The following is a 17,700-nucleotide window of genomic DNA, read 5'->3' as shown; positions in this document are numbered from 1 at the left end:
AAATGTACTTTTCTATTCTCTGTACTCTCTTGTTGTACATGCCTGAAGTCATCAATAAAAAATCCTTTTAGCCAGAGTTCTCCTTGCAACTTCTCTCTATCCTTCTCTTTGTGTTCATCTAGATCGAGCGTGTGCGTTGTTGTGCGATCCTAACAACTGGTATCGATCCTAACATCTGGACGGTTAGATCATGTTTTAACTTCATGAGATCTAACATTTGGAGGTTTTTAATCATAATCTCATGAGTTACATCAATACTTAAGTATGGGTAGCAAACACGTCGTCGTCATGGGTTATCAATACCGTTATTCAATACCTAACACTGGAATCGACGAGAAATTTTAAGTTTAGGAAGAACAGAGAAAGGAGGAAGACGGAGAAAGAAAAAAAAAAAAACATTGAAGAAAGGATCTAAAAAAATGGGTGACGGTGGGCGATACTGATGACGAGTGGCGATAGTTTGTGAAATCCCATATCGGTTGGAGAGGGAACGAAACACTCTTAGTGTAGAAACATCTTCCTAACCGTCGTGTTTTAAAATCGCGAGGTTAACGACGATATATAATGAGCTAAAACAGATAATAATTTTGACAGATAATTTCTCGATATATAAACCTAATAATTATTTTGGGTAGAAAATAAAGTCATATGCGACGTATATATATATGTTTGTGAGAATGTTTGCATAATCCATTCCACCTGAATGGTGTCAAAGTTATATTATTTATAATCAAATAAATGACAGAAAGACTAATAAATGGAAATAACAATAAATGGACAAATAATATCAAATATGATATATATGGTAAACTATAATTTAACACTAAATATCCTTAACACCCTCCGCAAGCTGAGCGTCGTATTTCAACGAACGTGACGCTTGGATCTAAAAAATTCAAAGAGATGTCAAAAAATATTTTTCGTGAAGATGTCGACAACCTGGTTCGGAGGAGGCGTAGAGAAACACTTTCTTGGCCATAGAAAACTACAGAGGGATCGTCGCTCAGCGAAGATGCTGCCTTGACTTCGGCGAGAATATGTCTAACCCATGAAGAGGGATCATCGCTCAGCGACGATGCTGCCTTGGCTTCGACGAGAATATGTCTAGCCCATGAAGAGGGATCGTCGCTCAATGACGATGCTGCCTTGGCTCAAGTGAGAATATGTCAACCCAAGAAGTAGAAGGGAAAACCTAGAGCAAGGGACAAAGACAATGTTGAAGCCGGTAGAGTTGCCACAGTGGGTGAAGAAGCCAATTTTGACGAGAAGGGAGGCGGCAACTTGGTTGGCGAAGAGGTCAGTGCAACGCCCAGATTCCAAAGGTAAATCTCTGCAGAAGGTCGATAGGTTTAGGTTAGAGTTTAAGTGAAGGATGAAGGGAAGATTGGAAAGAGAATGAGAGAGCTACGTTGGCTAAGGGAAACTGATTATGTTGGAGAAAGTGAGGTTGTATGTACATAGTATGACGAAAAGTGATTTGAAGGTCAAAAGGGTGGAGCCGAAGAGTAATCAATCGGCTCCGCTTGCGGCAGCCATGGAGACTGCCCCTGCGGCGTCAAAGCCACCAGGGGTGATGAGGAATAACAATAGAGGATTCAGAAGCCATTGAAAAAAAAGGATCGGGACTGCTAAACCGAAAGAGCTCTTATACCATGAAAATGTTTGCATAATCACATACCCACAGTAAGAAGACAAATATCTATGTTTGCCTTATAATAAAATATCAAATATAATATATATGGTAAATTATAATTTAGCACTAAATATTTTTAACCGTTTGTCTATATTAATATCTATTAATATCACACAATAGCAAATAAAACATACTATCGACAATAGATCGACTTAATAACAACAATTGACCCGATAACAATAGATATGATAGTAAATGAGCGTGCAATCAATAATAGAAAATAATTATTTCTTTATATAGATCGTGATAAAATTAGTTTATTGCATGTATGGTTTCGAGTTGAGTTCAAATATTTTTCAGACTCAATCTAATTGTCGGAGCTGTAAATTTTTTCAATTCAAAAAATCTTATTATATAATAATAAGTTCAATCGGTAATTTATTCAAATTGTTTTTGGGTAACTCACACATGATTCCATGTGCCCAATGCTATCGATGTCAAAATGTACGTTAGTTAGTGATGTTTTTAGTCGTTACTAGACTTTGCCATTATGGGTATAACACTCTACTCCTTTACTTACTAATTTAATGTCTATATTACTTTATCGTCTGAGATAATTAATAACAGTTTGAATGGTTGTCCTATTAGAAAAAATGTCTCTGAAGCTTAATTAATTATAAAGTCCCGAAGGGAAAGACCGAAAAATTGGGCCTTTCGGATCGATTGACTTTTTTGGTTCCACATTTCCACATTAATAACTAAAATCTCATCCCACATTTGTTAATTAAAAAAAAAGGTCCGAATATATAAATAAATAACGCTTGAGTTATTTATTTATTTTTATAGCAAGGATCCAAATAAAATGCAAATTTAATGAAAAAAAAGATTTAAAAAAAATTGTAAAATAGTCTAACTATATTTAATCATGATTAAATAAATTAAAGTTTTGGTGGTTGTACCAAGGACAATAATTTATTTAACAATAATTAAAAAAAAGAATATATTAAAAAAAAAAGTATGATTTGGAAAATTTTAAAAAAATGGTTAAAATTAGGTACTAACAGATAGAACACGACACCAACTACTCTTACAAACCAAGCATTAATATAACAACCTAGGTATCACGATCATCCGCTTAATATCATTAAAGTTAATCCGAGCATAATTTAGTGAATAAATATATTAATTATTAGCTTAATATGGTGAGTTTAGCGTAAGCAATGAGAATGAAACTATTAGGGTTGTTCCAAAGTTGACCGACCATGTTGAGGCTAGGGTTAGCCTCGACCTTAATTTGACTCAACAACTTGGGCATTGACCCAAGATATATTTCCCCTCGGGCTCATTTGGGCAGAGGGTAGGATCAAATTTGGACCAAACTCATAAACAGGCTCGCCATGTTGCCTTAAGTCACTTGATTACCTCTAAACTATCTAACCCTAGTTATGCTCTTTGGTTCAAGATTACTCGTAACATTAGTCCCTGCTCATTTGGACTACACTCAGCATGTAATGGGATGCTCGCCTTTGAGTTTGATAATATTTAATCTAAAATTACCTATAATACTACCCATATTATGTACTCTTATGACGTCCCATAAATCATGGATCACATGATCAAACTCAAGCCCGACATGTCTTTGTCATGGACCACGTAGACTGATCACATTCATCTTATTAGGGACTACTTTTTTCACCTATATCTACTAATAAGTTATCTTATTATATTCTTAATTATGACGTTATCCCCTTAAAATGATTAACTTATTAAAGGAATGGATAATAATAATGAGAGAAATGTAAAACTCTAAATATAATAAATAAAATAAATATCAAAATATATTTTTAAAAAATCATTAATAAATATTTTTAGTTCTTTTATGAACTTAAAAAATTAATGAACTCAAGTCCAAGTATATTTATAAAATATTATTATTAAATTATTATAAAATTTAAGGATGAATTATTGCATATTTAATATTAAATATAGGGATTGAATCCAATCCTATCCAACTTGGCTTTTTTGGCCGTTTAAGTGACCACGTCATCCAATAAAAAAATGTCACCAGTCAGTCTGATAGTTTATTAACTAATTAAATAGTATTTAAATCTTTCTAAAAAAAATATTTATTTTATTTTTTTAATATAGGTATACATTTTGTCTAAAAATATATATATTTTAAAAAAGTTTCAATCATACATTTAAATTAAAAAATAAAAAAAAAATCTATATAAACTTCAAATTTTTATATAAAAAAATAATTAAAAAATCCCCAATTAATACTTTTTATAAAAAAAATATCCTTAAATTTAAAAATAAAAAATAAAAAAATACTTTAAAAAGTAATTAAAAAATATATATTTTAGTTTTGCACATAATTTTCTTTTCTATTTTTTTGATAAAAACACTTTTCAAAATACATATATATATATATTTTATACTTTAGTTTTTAATATTATTTTTATTTAAAAAAAAAAGAGACATGATTTGTTTTTTTTTTTTTTTTTTTGGCAAAAGGCCCCCGTTTGGGTGTGTGCCTTTCGTTTCCCCCAAAACCCACGACATCACTTCCAAACTTTAAATACAAAGTTCCAATACCATCGTTGATTGCTCTGACACCTCCTCTGTTTTAAAACCCCCACTCCCCCAAATCATATCACCACCATCTTCCCCTGCCTCTCTCTCTCGCTCTCTCTGTCTCTGTTAATGGCTTCTCTCCTTCTTCTCCTCTTTCCCCTTTTAATGGCGCTCCTCCTTCCCCTTCAAGCCAAGACCCACTGGGAAGACACCCAGGTTCTCAAACAGCTCAAGAACGCTCTCGACCCGACCTCTATCCCCTCCGGTTCCTGTCTCGAATCCTGGGATTTCTCTCTCGACCCATGTGATAATCTCTTCGGCCACAAGTTCACCTGCGGTTTCCGCTGCGACGACGTCGTCTCCGGCGTCTCCCGAGTCACTGACCTCACCCTCGACCACGCTGGCTACTCCGCCTCCATTTCCTCTGTTTTCTGGAACCTCCCTTTTCTGCAATCGCTCGATTTCTCCAATAATTTCTTCTATGGTCCGATTCCCGACTCGTTCTCCAATTTGACTCGGTTGCGTTCACTCACTCTCTCTTCCAACTCGTTTTCCGGCGAGGTTCCGCCCTCAATCGGCTCGCTCTCTGCGCTCGAGGAGCTTTATTTGAATGGAAATGGGTTTAATGGCTCTGTTCCGGCGAGTTTTGTGGGGCTTGTTAGTTTGAAGCGGCTGGAATTGCAGTCTAATGGGTTCACCGGTGCGTTTCCTGATTTGGGTGTTTTGAAGAATTTGTATTATTTGGATGGAAGTGATAATGGGTTTTCTGGAGTGCTTCCGGCGGGTTTTCCGGCGTCGTTGGTTCAATTATCGATGAGGAATAATAGCTTTGAAGGAATGATTCCGAGTAGTATTGGCGATTTGGGTAATCTTCAAGTTGTGGATCTGAGTCATAATCGATTCAGTGGCTCTGTTCCGGCGGCTCTGTTTGAACATCCGTCTTTGGAACAACTTACACTCTCTTTCAACCAATTCTCCGCCGTGGAAACACCAAATTCCAGCGGTGGTCGGAGTAGTCTCATCGCCGTCGATTTAAGCGACAACGAAATCACTGGATTTCTGCCGCCGTTCCTAGCGTTAATGCCGAAGCTCTCTGCTTTGTCACTGGAGAACAACAACTTCAACGGAATGATTCCGGTTCTCTACGCCTTCAAAACCGCCAAACCAGAGCCCGGAATGTCACCGTTAGTAAGACTATTATTGGGCGGAAACTATCTATTCGGTCCAATCCCAGAGCCGCTACGGCTGATGAAACCGGACTCGGCCACCGTGACACTCGCCGGTAACTGCCTGTTCCGTTGCCCAACATTCTTGTTCTTCTGCCAAGGAGGCGAGCAGAAATCCTCCGCCGAATGCCGGAGCGCCGGGCCGGTAATCCCATAAAAAAAAAACAGAGTGTGTTGTTTAGGATGCTAAGGTTGATTGATTTAGACATGTTTTTTTTGGGATTAAGATTAATTGGAGAGTTTGTAATGATGAATGTTGATAAATAATTAATTGGGAATTGGGAGATTTTATTTTTTTATTTTATTGTTATTATGTGATTCTGACATATGTGTTCTAGACAGCATGTGAGTGTGTTTCACTTCCTTCCTAACCGTTGATGGATATCTCTCTATTTCTTCACGGGACCTCCTATCCAAACTCATTTATTTCTCGAAAACTAGACTATAATCGAGCCTCGTACGCCACGAGAGCTTATGCTCAAAGTGTACAATATCAGACCATTCTAGAGATCCGTGATTTCTAACTTGGTATCAGAGTTATGCCCTAAACTTAGTCGTGCCAATAGATTGGTAAATCTTCAAATATCGAACAAAGGACTCCAAAAGAAAAAGGAGTCGAGCCTCGATTAAGGGATGAAAGTCCCACATCGGCTAATTTACAACTCAACCCTATCCTACCTTACTTGTAAGATAGATAGTAACTGTAACTATAATGGTCCAAGCCCGTTGTTGTCCACGGCTAAGGAGAGGTTTTCATACCTTTATAAGAAATGTTTTGTTGGGAACCTTACTTGTAAGATAGATAGTAACTCTAACGGTCCAAGCCCGTTGTAATCCACTGCTAGGGAGAGGTTTTCACACGCTTATAATGAATGTTTTGTTGGGATCTCAGAGTTGTATGAGATTTAATTATTAATGTAATGTGTACACAACGACCTAATCTAACTAAAAAATAGAGAGTTGAGCTGTGAATTCTATTTGACTTGTTCGGATCACGAGTCCAATCAATCCGAAATTTTGGGTTTCGAGGGCTCGAGCTCCCCACAAATTGTTATATAAATATCACATTAGAAATGGAAGATTAGGAAGCCTATTGGGCATAATTTGGGTCACATCCATTTTGTGCTTATTGGGCCTCAATTTGCCCCACCTATTTTGGCCTTATTAGGTGGAATATTTACGAAGTCAATTAATCTAAGAACGTCACCCTACGTCAGTCAGTGATGTGTTGTGACTTATAAATGTTAATATTAGAACTTTACAAAATTTTAATTGAATCTCGAAGTTGTTTACCGTAGAAACGAGTGGGCTCTCGGATTTGTCCTTTACTCTTTTTTGGTGGACTAGACCACCCATTGCCCAACCCACTTACCTTATGCCTAACCTCATCTAGTTAGGTTAGAAATCCACCACACATCGCAATCGGTCCACCCACCTCGTCTTATAGGTTATAATTTCATGTCGAGAATTTCAAAATTAGAGAAAAATAACTGCCCATCAAAAATAAAATTTTCATCGACCCAAGTTGCAAAAATATATTGTCTCAGTTCTTTGTGTAACCGAATAAGTTTCCACACCTTTATAAGAAATATTTCGTTATCCAATCGAGATGAGATTTCACAATCCACAAATCCCCTCCAATCAAGATGGGATCTCACAATTCACTCCTCTTGGGGTCCAACGTCTTCGTTGGCATATCGTCTGATGTCTGATTCTGATCCTGGGCCCATTGTCCATGCTGGCACATTGTCTGGTGTCTAGTGTCACCGTCATGCATGTCTAAGGCGTGTTGTCAATGGCCGCATGACAGATATCCCGATCTTGCTTGTCTAAGACGTGTTGTCCATGGCTGCATGCTCATTCCAAACCCCTTTTACATGCTTTTATCCTAGATAGGTTTTTACCATTCCATATTGGGTCAGTACGAGGGTGTATGATCTTTCACCAAAATCGTGTCTACACCTGCGAGAGCTAAAATGCCCCAAAATGTACTATAAGGGGATATGACTAGTTTTCAAATTCTTCGTACCTAATAGTTATATGTAGTAAGCCGTTGTTGTTGACTTTTTACTTACATTCCCATATAACACAATTTCCAATTTCTCAAATCTTGCTTTTAGAACTCTTTTGTCCCCGTTTTCTAAAACTTTCTTCTTGAACCGGGGCCAGAGGCTCGAGCATACATCGCTTGACCGTAAGCGACGCAAGAACGAATAGGCTTAACTCACTTGTTGTTAGGGAGTGAGTGCTGCACAATCACAAGTCCGCTGCCATCAAAGTACGATTGTGACATCTAGCACTGACACCCACAATCAACCCCTTGGTGTCCAATGTCCCTACTAGCACACCGCCCAATTTCAGGTTCTAAACCCATTTATAACAGTCGAAGTCCACCACTAACAAATATGGCCTACTTTTGGCTTTTCTCTCAGAGCTTCCCCTCAAGGTTTAAAACGTGTCTTTTCACACCCTTATAAATAATATTTCGTTCTCTCTCCAACCGATCTGAGATCTCACACTATATCACCCACACAACTAGAATTACTATATCAAACCAAAAACGTGTATATAATTAGAAAGTACTCTGAGTTCATCAGTTACTCGAATCTCGTTAAGGTATAAAGGAAGTAATTCATGATAGATATGGACAAGCTCTTGCATAATTTTTGGAAGGGATATGGGGAAGGACCAAATTATGGTTGAATCAAATTGCTTTTCTACATTAAAAATCGATTCCAAGATCACTTCTTTTGAACGCAACCATCCCAATTCAACACACAAATACCGCATTTCTCTATTAATCATTCTGGGTTTCGAATACTTTCTCGTTTATATTATCTTTTCGGGAAACCGACTAATTTATTTACTTCATTAATATATATATATATTTACAGACTAAACTTGTAATTTAACTTCTGAATTTAAGTGGAAGAATATATATTTTTAATTTTTTAATTAAAAAAAAAAGTTATTCCAAATACACATTACACGTGGGCACCATGCTATTGGTACATGTTGGGTGTCTATAAGGATATTTCCTTTTGGAAAAATAAATAAATAAATAAATAAAACTGAATATATTCTTGCAAAATATGGGCACTGCACAAAAGGAATTTTAATTTCTTTTAATTAATTAATTAATTTAATTTTCCTAAAAAGAAATATTAGTGGGGTGTGACAATGATAGGTATAAGTATAAGCTCGAATTCAGGTAAAAAGAAACCCCCAAAAATTTGCCTTTTGGAAAAATAAAAAATGCATTTTTTTTCCTTTTTTATTATTTTTTTTATTTTTTGCTATAATTATTCCATTTCCCACCTCCATCCACACCCATAATTGCTGCATGTGAATAATTTCCAAAAAAAAAAAAAAATAAAATAAAACCAACTTATGAATGCCACGTAATAATTTACAAAACTCACTCAAGGGCATTTTAGTCTTTTCATCTTTGATCTTTTCTGATATTTTCCACGTCACACCAAACCACGTGGCCCCTATTTTTATTTCTCTAATTTTTATTCTTTACAAAAATTACACGAAATCCTTTTTACTTGAATTACTATATTTTTTAAAAATAGTAAATTAATTAATGGGCCTTGACTTTTTTATGAAACCAAAACGGCCCAACAGTTTCAACTAATTATTACGCCATAATTAGAAATTAAAGTTAATTAATATGTTAAATTACATTTGTCGCCCCGCCTCGTCCTTCATAATTTTTACGCCTTCCAACGGCCACTAAAGCCGTTTAAAACTCACCCAAATTCCTCTCCCTCCGACAATTTAATATTTTATTTATTATTATTATTTTTTTTAAGTAACTGTCGAATTAAATATTATATTATTATTTATTACGTGTATTATTCTTCTATAATAAAATAAATTACGTTATAAAATACGGAACTTATTGTGAAAAATACATTTTGCAGTTAAATGTGATTTAATCTAAAATTTTAATAATAAAAGAAATTCAAATTTAGAAATACATAATAATTTTTGTTTTTTTCTCTAGACGGTTACGTACGTACATTGCTACAAACCTACGGCGAACCGAGGAGGGGGAAAATGTATACTAACTCGGATTAATTGAACCGGGTTCGATAAATCCGGTTCCTTACCTAAACTTTACTCTTCTCTTCCTCCTCTTACAACTATGGTATGCTATTTCTGTTCTAAGGTTAATAACTCGGCCGGGGCGGCGATTTCCTTTTTACGGCGCATCTCGAGGACTTTCCGGTGGTGGTTGGAGTGCAATTCGCTGGAGAAAGTTGGACTACAGGCGGGTCGGTATTCGGGTAATAGTCGACCCGATTTGAATCGGACGCCGCAAGCGTTGCAGACAGTTTTGGCTCCGAGGGGGCCGGTTCTCCATTGGGGGGTTTTCTGGACTCCGCAATGGCTGCACCGCCGTGGAGGCTGAGCTCCGACGTTGGTTTTGGGCTTTTCTGATAACGATTTTCTCCTTGGTTTCTTCTTTGGAATTTCCGGTTCGAAACGGTCGGGAAGTATAAGCCAAGGACTAGCCGGCGACGAGGAGGAGGACGACGACGTTGTGGAACTGGAGGATGACTCGGTCAACGACGGTGAGGCGAGGCACCAAACTCGACCGCCAGTTCTCGTCCGTTTGGTTCTAGCCTTAACCGGAATGGGGGTTTTGAAACAGTTCTCCGGCGGCGAAATGGAACCACCGTTGCTCGGTTGGTTGTCTACGGCGGCGGAGTCCTTTGACGATTTCACCAAGGAAGAAATTCCGGCGGAGGGGAAGGAAGCCGAGAATCCAGAGAAAGAATCCTCAACGAAATGAGATAACCATTCGAGGTCTGCTAAATCATCCACCTGTTAAAAACAGCAAAACCTTCATCAATATTACAGAAATTAAAAAAACAACCCCCGCAACTCTGTTCAAAAAACAGGGGAAAGGAAACAAAAACAACACCGGAACGGTAAGTTCGCCGGAGGGTAAAGAAGGATGATCGGAAACAATGGAGTTCTGATGAATTTCTCGACCGGAAAGAGAAACAGAGTCGTCGTGGTCGTGTTCGTCCTCGTCGGGGGTCTGGTCTTGAACAAATTGATCATCATTGGAGAAATCGAGGAGTTGGTCGACAAAGAAATCATCGGAGGTGGGAAGATTCTGGTGATTAAAACAGCCATTATCGCGAAAACAGAGCTGTGGGCTCAATTGAAGAATCTCGAGAGCTCCATCAACACATTCCATGGTCCGATAAGCCGGTGAAGAGAGAGAGAGAGAGCTCAGGTTGCAGAGAAGAGGAGAGAGAGAGAAGGATGAAAATGGAGTTTGTTTGGGAACAAAAATGGATGGTGAGTTCTGTAAGGAGCATTGAATGAGGCCTGAAAGCGTCCGTGCCCCCCTATGCTAAAACTGCCCCTTTATTTATTTATTTATTTATTTATTATTATTATTTTAATATTTTTAAAAATTATTTTAAAAAATGTAACCTATCTTCAGTTCCAATTCATAACAAGAAGGTTACTAGTTCATATCAGTAATGGCACGAATATTCATATGATCGGAGAATTCAATTAATCCAGACTGTCCAACCAAAACTGTAAAAATTAGGTTCGGTTAGATTAACTCGAGTAACTGATATTAATGATGTATTGTCTGAATTGTTCGAATAATGATGTATTTTTTTAAATAATTAAAAAAAAAAGCGAAAAAAAAAATGGTTAGATTTTTAGTAAATAATTTAATATTAAAAAATGTATGAGAGTCAGGCAAATTTTTAAATATTAGAATTATTATAGTAAAGAGGCATACGCGTACGCTACAATTTAATAAATGAGTGAAGTAATTAAAAAAAAAAAAAAATAAATAAATAAAGGAAAGAAGGTCACGTGCATGGCGATTAATCGGCGGCCGTTGAGAGGAATATTTTTCCCGCTCGTCGTATTCTAATTTCTAAATTTAAATGGCGTGATTAACCCTAAACCCGCCTCCCAAAAACACCGACTAATTACGGCTGACAATAAAGTTAATAAATAATTATCATATTCCTAATTTACCCTTTTCTTTTTTTCTTTTTTCCTTTTTTTCTTTTTTCTTTTTTCTTTTTTCTTTTTCTTTTTCTTTTTCTTTTTCCTCTTTTGGGTTGTTGGGTTGTTGGGTTGATTGGAATGCAAAAAAGTGGTATGGAAATAAAAAGAATTTTAAAAAGTTAAATTAATAAGTTTAGTTAAATATATTAAAATTAATAAATGTAATTTAAAAAATGACTCGTATGGGTATTTATATGACCTGATAACTTGACCAATTCAAACTAGTCAAACTTAATCGAGTTGGGTTAGATTTTTTTTTTTTTTATTTGGGATGGCAAATGGGTTCGTGAGTTGTTTTATTTTTTGTCGAGTGAACTTGGCTAACTCGAAAATATGGTTATAACCTAATCCAACTCTATTCTGTTTTCAAAATTATTATGAAAATTAAGAATATTTGATAAGTTTTACGAGATTTTAGTTATTAATTTAACATATTGTGAAAATATAAAGTTAGGTTGGATTGTACTCTGTTCAGGTTGTTCGAGTCATTAACGGAAGAAGATGAATTTCCAAAAATACCCTTTTGTGGAGGGAGGGGGGGAAGGGTTGAAAAAGAGTGGAGGGGACAAGACATGGCTTGGAAGGAAAGTGAAGAAAAAAAGTGGTAGAAAGGCAATGACAAATGACAATGGCCCAGCTTTTGTCGCCGACCCACCAAACTCCAATGATTCCCTCTTCCTTATGGGACAAAACATTCATTACTCCCATCCCTCCAAGGGCAATTTAGTAAAATCATCCCTCAAAATCTTTAACCTTAAAATTTTCATTTTCATCCGTTTATTATAACTATACGATCTCGTTAAAGTTTATGTTTTAGTCATTGTTAAAAGGGTTTCTCACACCCACGACGATAAACGTAAGGAAGATCTAGGTTCTGACAGTCGTTGAAGTCAACAGTGACCATGACAATTTTGTTAACTTTAGTGGCGAGGAATAGCTAAAATGTGTCTAATAGGTTCGGGAATTATTGAAAAAAATTTAAATAAGTCAAATGCTTATAAAATACAAAAATAATTCTCGGGTTTTTGGGTTTGTGTTGTTTTTATGAAAGATATCATAAATGAATATTTAGTTGCTCAAATAGTGGAGAAAATCATAATTATGGTATATTAAAATCGTCAATGGTTTTGTTGATAATAAAGTAAAGGCTTTCTTTTACACGCATTGGGTAGAGTGTGCACATCATGAATCATTGACCGTTTTAGGTCAAAATTCAATAATACCGAAAATTAAAATTTGAATGTTTGACCTCGTTGTTATCAGAGATATATATCTTTATCAGTTGAGTTATGTAAATTTAAATTGACGGACAAATTGGAAGAGTGCAAAGACAAAATTAAATTATATTAATTAAAGTAAATACTTATGCAATTGGGAAATTAAATATTAATGGGAAGTCAATTAGGTTCCAAATTACCCATCCATTAACACCTTCAAATTAAATTCTCAACTTCTAATGGTAAAAATTAGTTTTTTTATATTTAATTTTAGTGAAAACAAAATATTTAAATTAAAAAAATGAAAAATGTGAAGAATTAATATTTAAGTCTAATTAATATGTCTAGTTTCAACTTTTATGGTTATTTTCTCGTCTTTAAATTTTGAATTTTTTTAAGATAAAATTATTATCAATTTTTTTCCCTGATAAATGAAAAATAAATAAAATCTGCCACTTTATTGGGTCTGGGCTTCTCACTTTTTAATTGAGGCCCACAATGAAGGCCCATAAGTCTCTACTAGATGGAAGCCCACATTGAAGGCCCATGAATCTCTACTAGATGGAGGCCCATATTGAAGGCCCATAAATCTCTGCTAGATGGAACCCACATTGATGGCCCAATTATCGTTAATATTTCGATAATTATCACATATCGTTTAATTGATTTTAATTTAATTTAATTTTTACTTTTTTTTAGTTTAACCGTGCTTTTTTTTTTTTTTTTGTTCGCTTATTTTATTTTTATATTGAGTTTGAGTACAAAAGTTAAAATAATGAAGAGGATAATTCGATTGATTAAGATAAAAGATTTACATTCCCACCAAGACGCGCTCGAACTTGTTTTTGAATCACTGTGCTGAGAGCAAGTCGACTTGTCCCTGTTTCAGTTTGATTAAAGTATGATTAGGTTGTAATTCAAACTGAAGTTGATTTGGTGTCTATTCATTAGAATCATTCTCATCATTAAAAGTGAAGGTGGAAGCTCTACCCATGCCTAATCCCAATGAATCTCAAGCATTGTTCGATTCGGTGAGCTTATTCAAATGTGGCCATAGTTTAGGGTTTAAGGTCGAGTTCAACCGATCAAACAACTTCAATAAGTTGAGTATATTCTTAAGCTTTTAAGGGTTTAATTGGGTTAACTTACGAGATTTGGAGGAGTTCATGAGATTATATGTGTGTTCGGGTGAGTTTGTGAGATTTGAAGTTTGTTCTCGTAAGTAAGCCCGTGTTTCAACTTTAAAGAGTTAGTTTGAACGAGTTCACGAGGGTTATAGTATATTTGATGTGAATTCGTGGGATTTAAATTTTGACAAATTACAAAATGGTAAGACAAATTAGAGAAAAGGCACAAGAACAAGGATACTAATGTGTTGAATGAACATCCCCTGATCACATAAAATTACAACAATGTTTATTATGACTATCTATAATCATATTCTCAAATGAGAACAATTCAAATGGCTAAAACGAGGTCCATTTCCATGACAAAACAAATAAAACATGGAAATAGCTCAACTTCCCAGAATCCTCTCTAAAAAGAAGGTTAAAGAACAAAAAAAAAAAAAAACTGAAAGTAAACAATAATCTTGTCAAATTCTTGATCAATCCCCTAAACCAGTTCATGATTTTGAACTGTTTACATTAAGATGCGCAACACAGCTAGACCAACAGCAGAAATGGAAACAAGGGTTCCAATGCAGTATTTTATTACATCGTATTTGGCAGCTTCCAGCTGTGCCCTCAGACCATGAATTTCCTGAAATTTTTTAGGAAGATGAGTTAAAACCCGAAAGAGCGATATTTGGGAGCATCCCGAGCTGCACTCGGGTTTTTTGCAGCCTACCCCAACTCACACAGCAGAAAAGACTCACAGAATTGTTCTTCTAACACAGCCCAAGACTATTGTTTTTCTATCTAGAACAAGTAGAACAAAGTTTCAATGAATTTGCAGCTCAAAAGGTAGTCTGATGTAACTTGGCTAGTGTTAATAGGACTTCAAAAGTCTTTTTAAGTCTATAATTTGTATGTTAATTTGCTTATCTAAACTAAGAGGATGTTTTACTGACGTATTTTTATCACTTGTTCTTAGCTCAAAAACAAATTATTTCATTCACACACAGTCAACACCAAACTTTATCTAAAATTGTCCAAAATTCTCTTCAGGCAGTTGGTCTTACCCGGTCGAGTTTATTAGTCAGGTTAGTTGTTTCAGCATTCTGATTAGCTAGCTCATCCCGTATCCTCCTGCACTTGTGAACAATAGAATTTGTAAGCAAAGCTCAAATCAAACCAAAATGTACTCTTTCTTTTACGTGAAAAAGTATACTTACCCTCTTTCGAGATTCAAATCCAATCGCTGTCCAGCTGTGACTTTGTCGATTTCATACCTGCACCATAGTTAAAGGTCTTTGCACAAATAAGATTAATTCAAGAGAGAACAAGTTAATGTCGAAATATGAAGCTAGTATACATTTCATAAAAACTGAGGTACGGTAACACAAACCTCAACTCACTACGCATCTTCTCGATATCATTTCGGAGTTTTTCTGTCTCGTGTCCCAATAAAGAAAAATGGTGCCCCTACATACCATGTGTTCAATCCAATGGTCAGAGACATAAACAAACAATCCAACATTTGGTCAGATACTGTATAAAACTCTCATGCCCCAAGACGCCTTGGTACTCCCACCCACATTATCCGAAACACGCAACATTTGGTCACGACCCATGATATTAGTAAGCCATTTGGCATCTTGAATAGACTGCCACTAAGAATTGATCCCGTAACCTAAAAAACATATAAGTTTATCATTGTCGCTTTGACTACAGAACCAACTCATGGTAGTTCAAGCGCTAATCTAACTTAATTATTTCACGTATTGCAAAAAAGCAGGAATTCGGAGTGTAGATCATCACATCGGTCTGGAATATTTCTATTCTGCTCAAGAAGTGAAACAACATTCTTGAGTATATTATGATACAGGACTCCAATGGAAACTAAATACTCATTTTTATTTAAGGTTTCCATCTTTAGTTTGTTGCTAAACCAAACAAATTAGAGAGTATTATACATAGATACCATCATCTAACCAGACCAAGAAAGTAAACTAGGATAGGGCAAGTCTGCAAAATACAGCAAGATGTGAAATTCAAATCTCTACAAATTTTGGTACCTGTGAACTTTGAACTTCAGATTTGAATTTTGACAAATTTGAATCCTGGATCATTTCAACCTACAAACATATAATAAAGATATCCATTTAAAGGTCGGTAGGACACAAACAATACAAAAGAAGGTAAAATGATAGATGTTATACACGCTCGTATCACCAAAAACTTTATCTTTTCGTCATCATTGAACTACACCGACATTAGCTGAATAGAAAACATGTAAAAGTAAAGTACTTAAACACTCACTTTCTGCATCTCCCCCTTTGAAACAAATGAATGAGATATGTTTTCCAAGCTATCATTCAACACTTCAGTAATGGCAGCTGTTATTGCCTCAGCTTGATTTGAGGGCACCCCTTGACCCTCCAATTTCCTAACCTGAAAGAAAAGGAATCATATCACTTTCAAGCAGCCCTAATGAGAGTGCATAAATTCTTAACTCCTCATTCCACCCCCATGGTGGATTATACTGCAAGCGATTGATAAAAATCGAAGAGCGTTGTAACAAAACCGAGAAAAAAAGCAAAGAATAAAGAAAGCGAAATTACTAGGGCTAAAGTGTCGACTAGAAACAATCGCTTCCCGTTAGATTTCGCAAGCTGAGAGATCTGCCTACGTTCACAGTGTCTGTACCGAGAAATCAAGGAGATGGATGCCGCCAATGAACTATTTGCAGAATGGTCGGAAATTGCGCTTTCAAACGAAGACGCCTTCGGGACTCCAAACCTTTGCAAACCTGAATTGGCTAACGATTGCCCCACCCGTTTACAAGCCGCACCAGCGGCCATTCGACTCTGCAGCAACATTGCGAACGTTTTTTCACAAAACTCGATTCACGAAACCCTAGAAATTCCATCGTAGTTCAGAAATTTTAGTTGAAAAAACAGGGGAACATTCATTACAATCCTGCCACAGAGTCCCACCAATTCAAGAAACCNAAAAAAAAAAAAAAAAAAAAAAAAAAAAAAAAAAAAAAAACCTAATAACACAATCGCTCAATCATCAACCCTTTCTAGGTTCATCAATTTCACTCCGAAACCTACGACCCAAAAAAACACAAGCAAAAGAACTAGATAACTACCATTTCGCTGGACCATTTTTTCCCCTTATCCACAAAGAACAAAAAGAAAAGTAAGGAAAGAAAGAATTTAGCCATTAAACTGACCTCTGTACGGTACAAGATCGAAGCAAGAAACAAGATCTTCAAAGTTCGAAACGGAAAAACAAAAAGAATATAGAGCGAAAACCCCCTTTTTTGTAGGGAAGAGAGCCAATAAAGATGAAGATGAAGATTATCACAGGCAACAAATAGTCAAAAGGGAGCAAGGGCGTGGAAATCCCGCGGTAGCTTCGCGAGCAAACAAAGAACTTCGAGGGTCGATCAATTTCGGAGGAATTGGAATGAAGAAGACGCCTCAAATTCTTAAGCTTTTTCTTTTTTCCTGTGATGAACAAAAAAACGGACGGTTCAAAGACGCAAAGCTTCCAATCACCTTTCACATGGAAAATTTAAATTTCTTAGGTATTGCAAAATAATTTCTTCTTAGTTTATCAAATGTTAATATGCTCAAATAAAAATAAAAAGAAATACCCACCAAATTTTGTACCTTATTTAAAAAATATTCATATATTTTTAAAATTTTTAAAAAATAGCTAGTTTTGAATAGAAACGTTAAAATTTTATTTCAAAATAAAATTAACAACTTTGTTAGACGAACACGACTCCACAATCGTTCATGACCCCAAATTTGCTCTTCCCCAAAAGATCTCATACCAATAGAGTTAGTATTCCTCGTTTATAAACCCATGAT

At 35.8% G+C, this 17,700-nt stretch overlaps 3 protein-coding genes across 4 annotated transcripts; 1 reads left to right on the top strand and 2 right to left on the bottom strand.

The window, feature by feature from the left end:
- The first annotated feature begins 4,231 nt into the window (after positions 1–4,231).
- Positions 4,232–5,735, top strand: LOC111809637 (leucine-rich repeat receptor-like serine/threonine-protein kinase BAM3). Its single transcript, XM_023696012.1, has one exon. The coding sequence runs from the start codon at positions 4,340–4,342 to the stop codon at positions 5,591–5,593; it is 1,254 nt and encodes a 417-aa protein (XP_023551780.1). The 5' UTR covers positions 4,232–4,339; the 3' UTR covers positions 5,594–5,735.
- A 3,676-nt stretch (positions 5,736–9,411) lies between these two features.
- On the bottom strand, positions 9,412–10,801 carry LOC111809651 (GATA transcription factor 5-like). Its single transcript, XM_023696028.1, has 2 exons — positions 10,373–10,801; positions 9,412–10,272 (listed from the first exon to the last, which is right to left on the bottom strand). Exons 1-2 carry the CDS (start codon positions 10,652–10,654, stop codon positions 9,598–9,600), a joined length of 957 nt encoding a protein of 318 aa, XP_023551796.1. The 5' UTR covers positions 10,655–10,801; the 3' UTR covers positions 9,412–9,597.
- A 3,280-nt stretch (positions 10,802–14,081) lies between these two features.
- On the bottom strand, positions 14,082–17,427 carry LOC111809615 (protein FMP32, mitochondrial-like). 2 transcript variants are annotated; one of them, XM_023695960.1, is made up of 8 exons: positions 17,055–17,427; positions 16,438–16,683; positions 16,136–16,267; positions 15,892–15,951; positions 15,222–15,298; positions 15,049–15,105; positions 14,896–14,962; positions 14,082–14,474 (listed from the first exon to the last, which is right to left on the bottom strand). In XM_023695960.1, exons 2-8 carry the CDS (start codon positions 16,675–16,677, stop codon positions 14,355–14,357), a joined length of 753 nt encoding a protein of 250 aa, XP_023551728.1. In that variant the 5' UTR covers positions 16,678–16,683; positions 17,055–17,427; the 3' UTR covers positions 14,082–14,354. The 2 variants fall into 2 exon arrangements, with proteins under 2 accessions (XP_023551728.1, XP_023551727.1); XM_023695959.1 differs by having other exon boundaries at positions 16,438–16,732; positions 17,055–17,414.
- Between the last annotated feature and the right edge of the window lie 273 nt (positions 17,428–17,700).

Source organism: Cucurbita pepo, chromosome LG14, assembly GCF_002806865.2.
Source record: "Cucurbita pepo subsp. pepo cultivar mu-cu-16 chromosome LG14, ASM280686v2, whole genome shotgun sequence".
In the NCBI taxonomy this organism is placed as follows: domain Eukaryota; kingdom Viridiplantae; phylum Streptophyta; class Magnoliopsida; order Cucurbitales; family Cucurbitaceae; genus Cucurbita; species Cucurbita pepo.
This window is presented reverse-complemented; position numbering and strand designations above follow the sequence as displayed.

What these genes read in the sequence shown, in the direction of transcription:
- LOC111809651 (XM_023696028.1), bottom strand. Translation starts at nt 10,654, where the DNA reads ATGGAATGTGTTGATGGAGCTCTCGAGATTCTTCAATTGAGCCCACAG. An exon ending in CCGGCGAACTTACCGTTCCG is followed by an intron (nt 10,273 to 10,372) that starts GTGTTGTTTTTG and finishes TGTTTTTAACAG; the next exon opens with GTGGATGATTTAGCAGACCT.
- LOC111809637 (XM_023696012.1), top strand. Translation starts at nt 4,340, where the DNA reads ATGGCTTCTCTCCTTCTTCTCCTCTTTCCCCTTTTAATGGCGCTCCTC.
- LOC111809615 (XM_023695959.1), bottom strand. Translation starts at nt 16,695, where the DNA reads ATGTTGCTGCAGAGTCGAATGGCCGCTGGTGCGGCTTGTAAACGGGTG. An exon ending in CTGAAGTTCAAAGTTCACAG is followed by an intron (nt 15,299 to 15,891) that starts GTACCAAAATTT and finishes CATGGTATGTAG; the next exon opens with GGGCACCATTTTTCTTTATT. An exon ending in AAGATGCGTAGTGAGTTGAG is followed by an intron (nt 15,106 to 15,221) that starts GTTTGTGTTACC and finishes ACTATGGTGCAG; the next exon opens with GTATGAAATCGACAAAGTCA.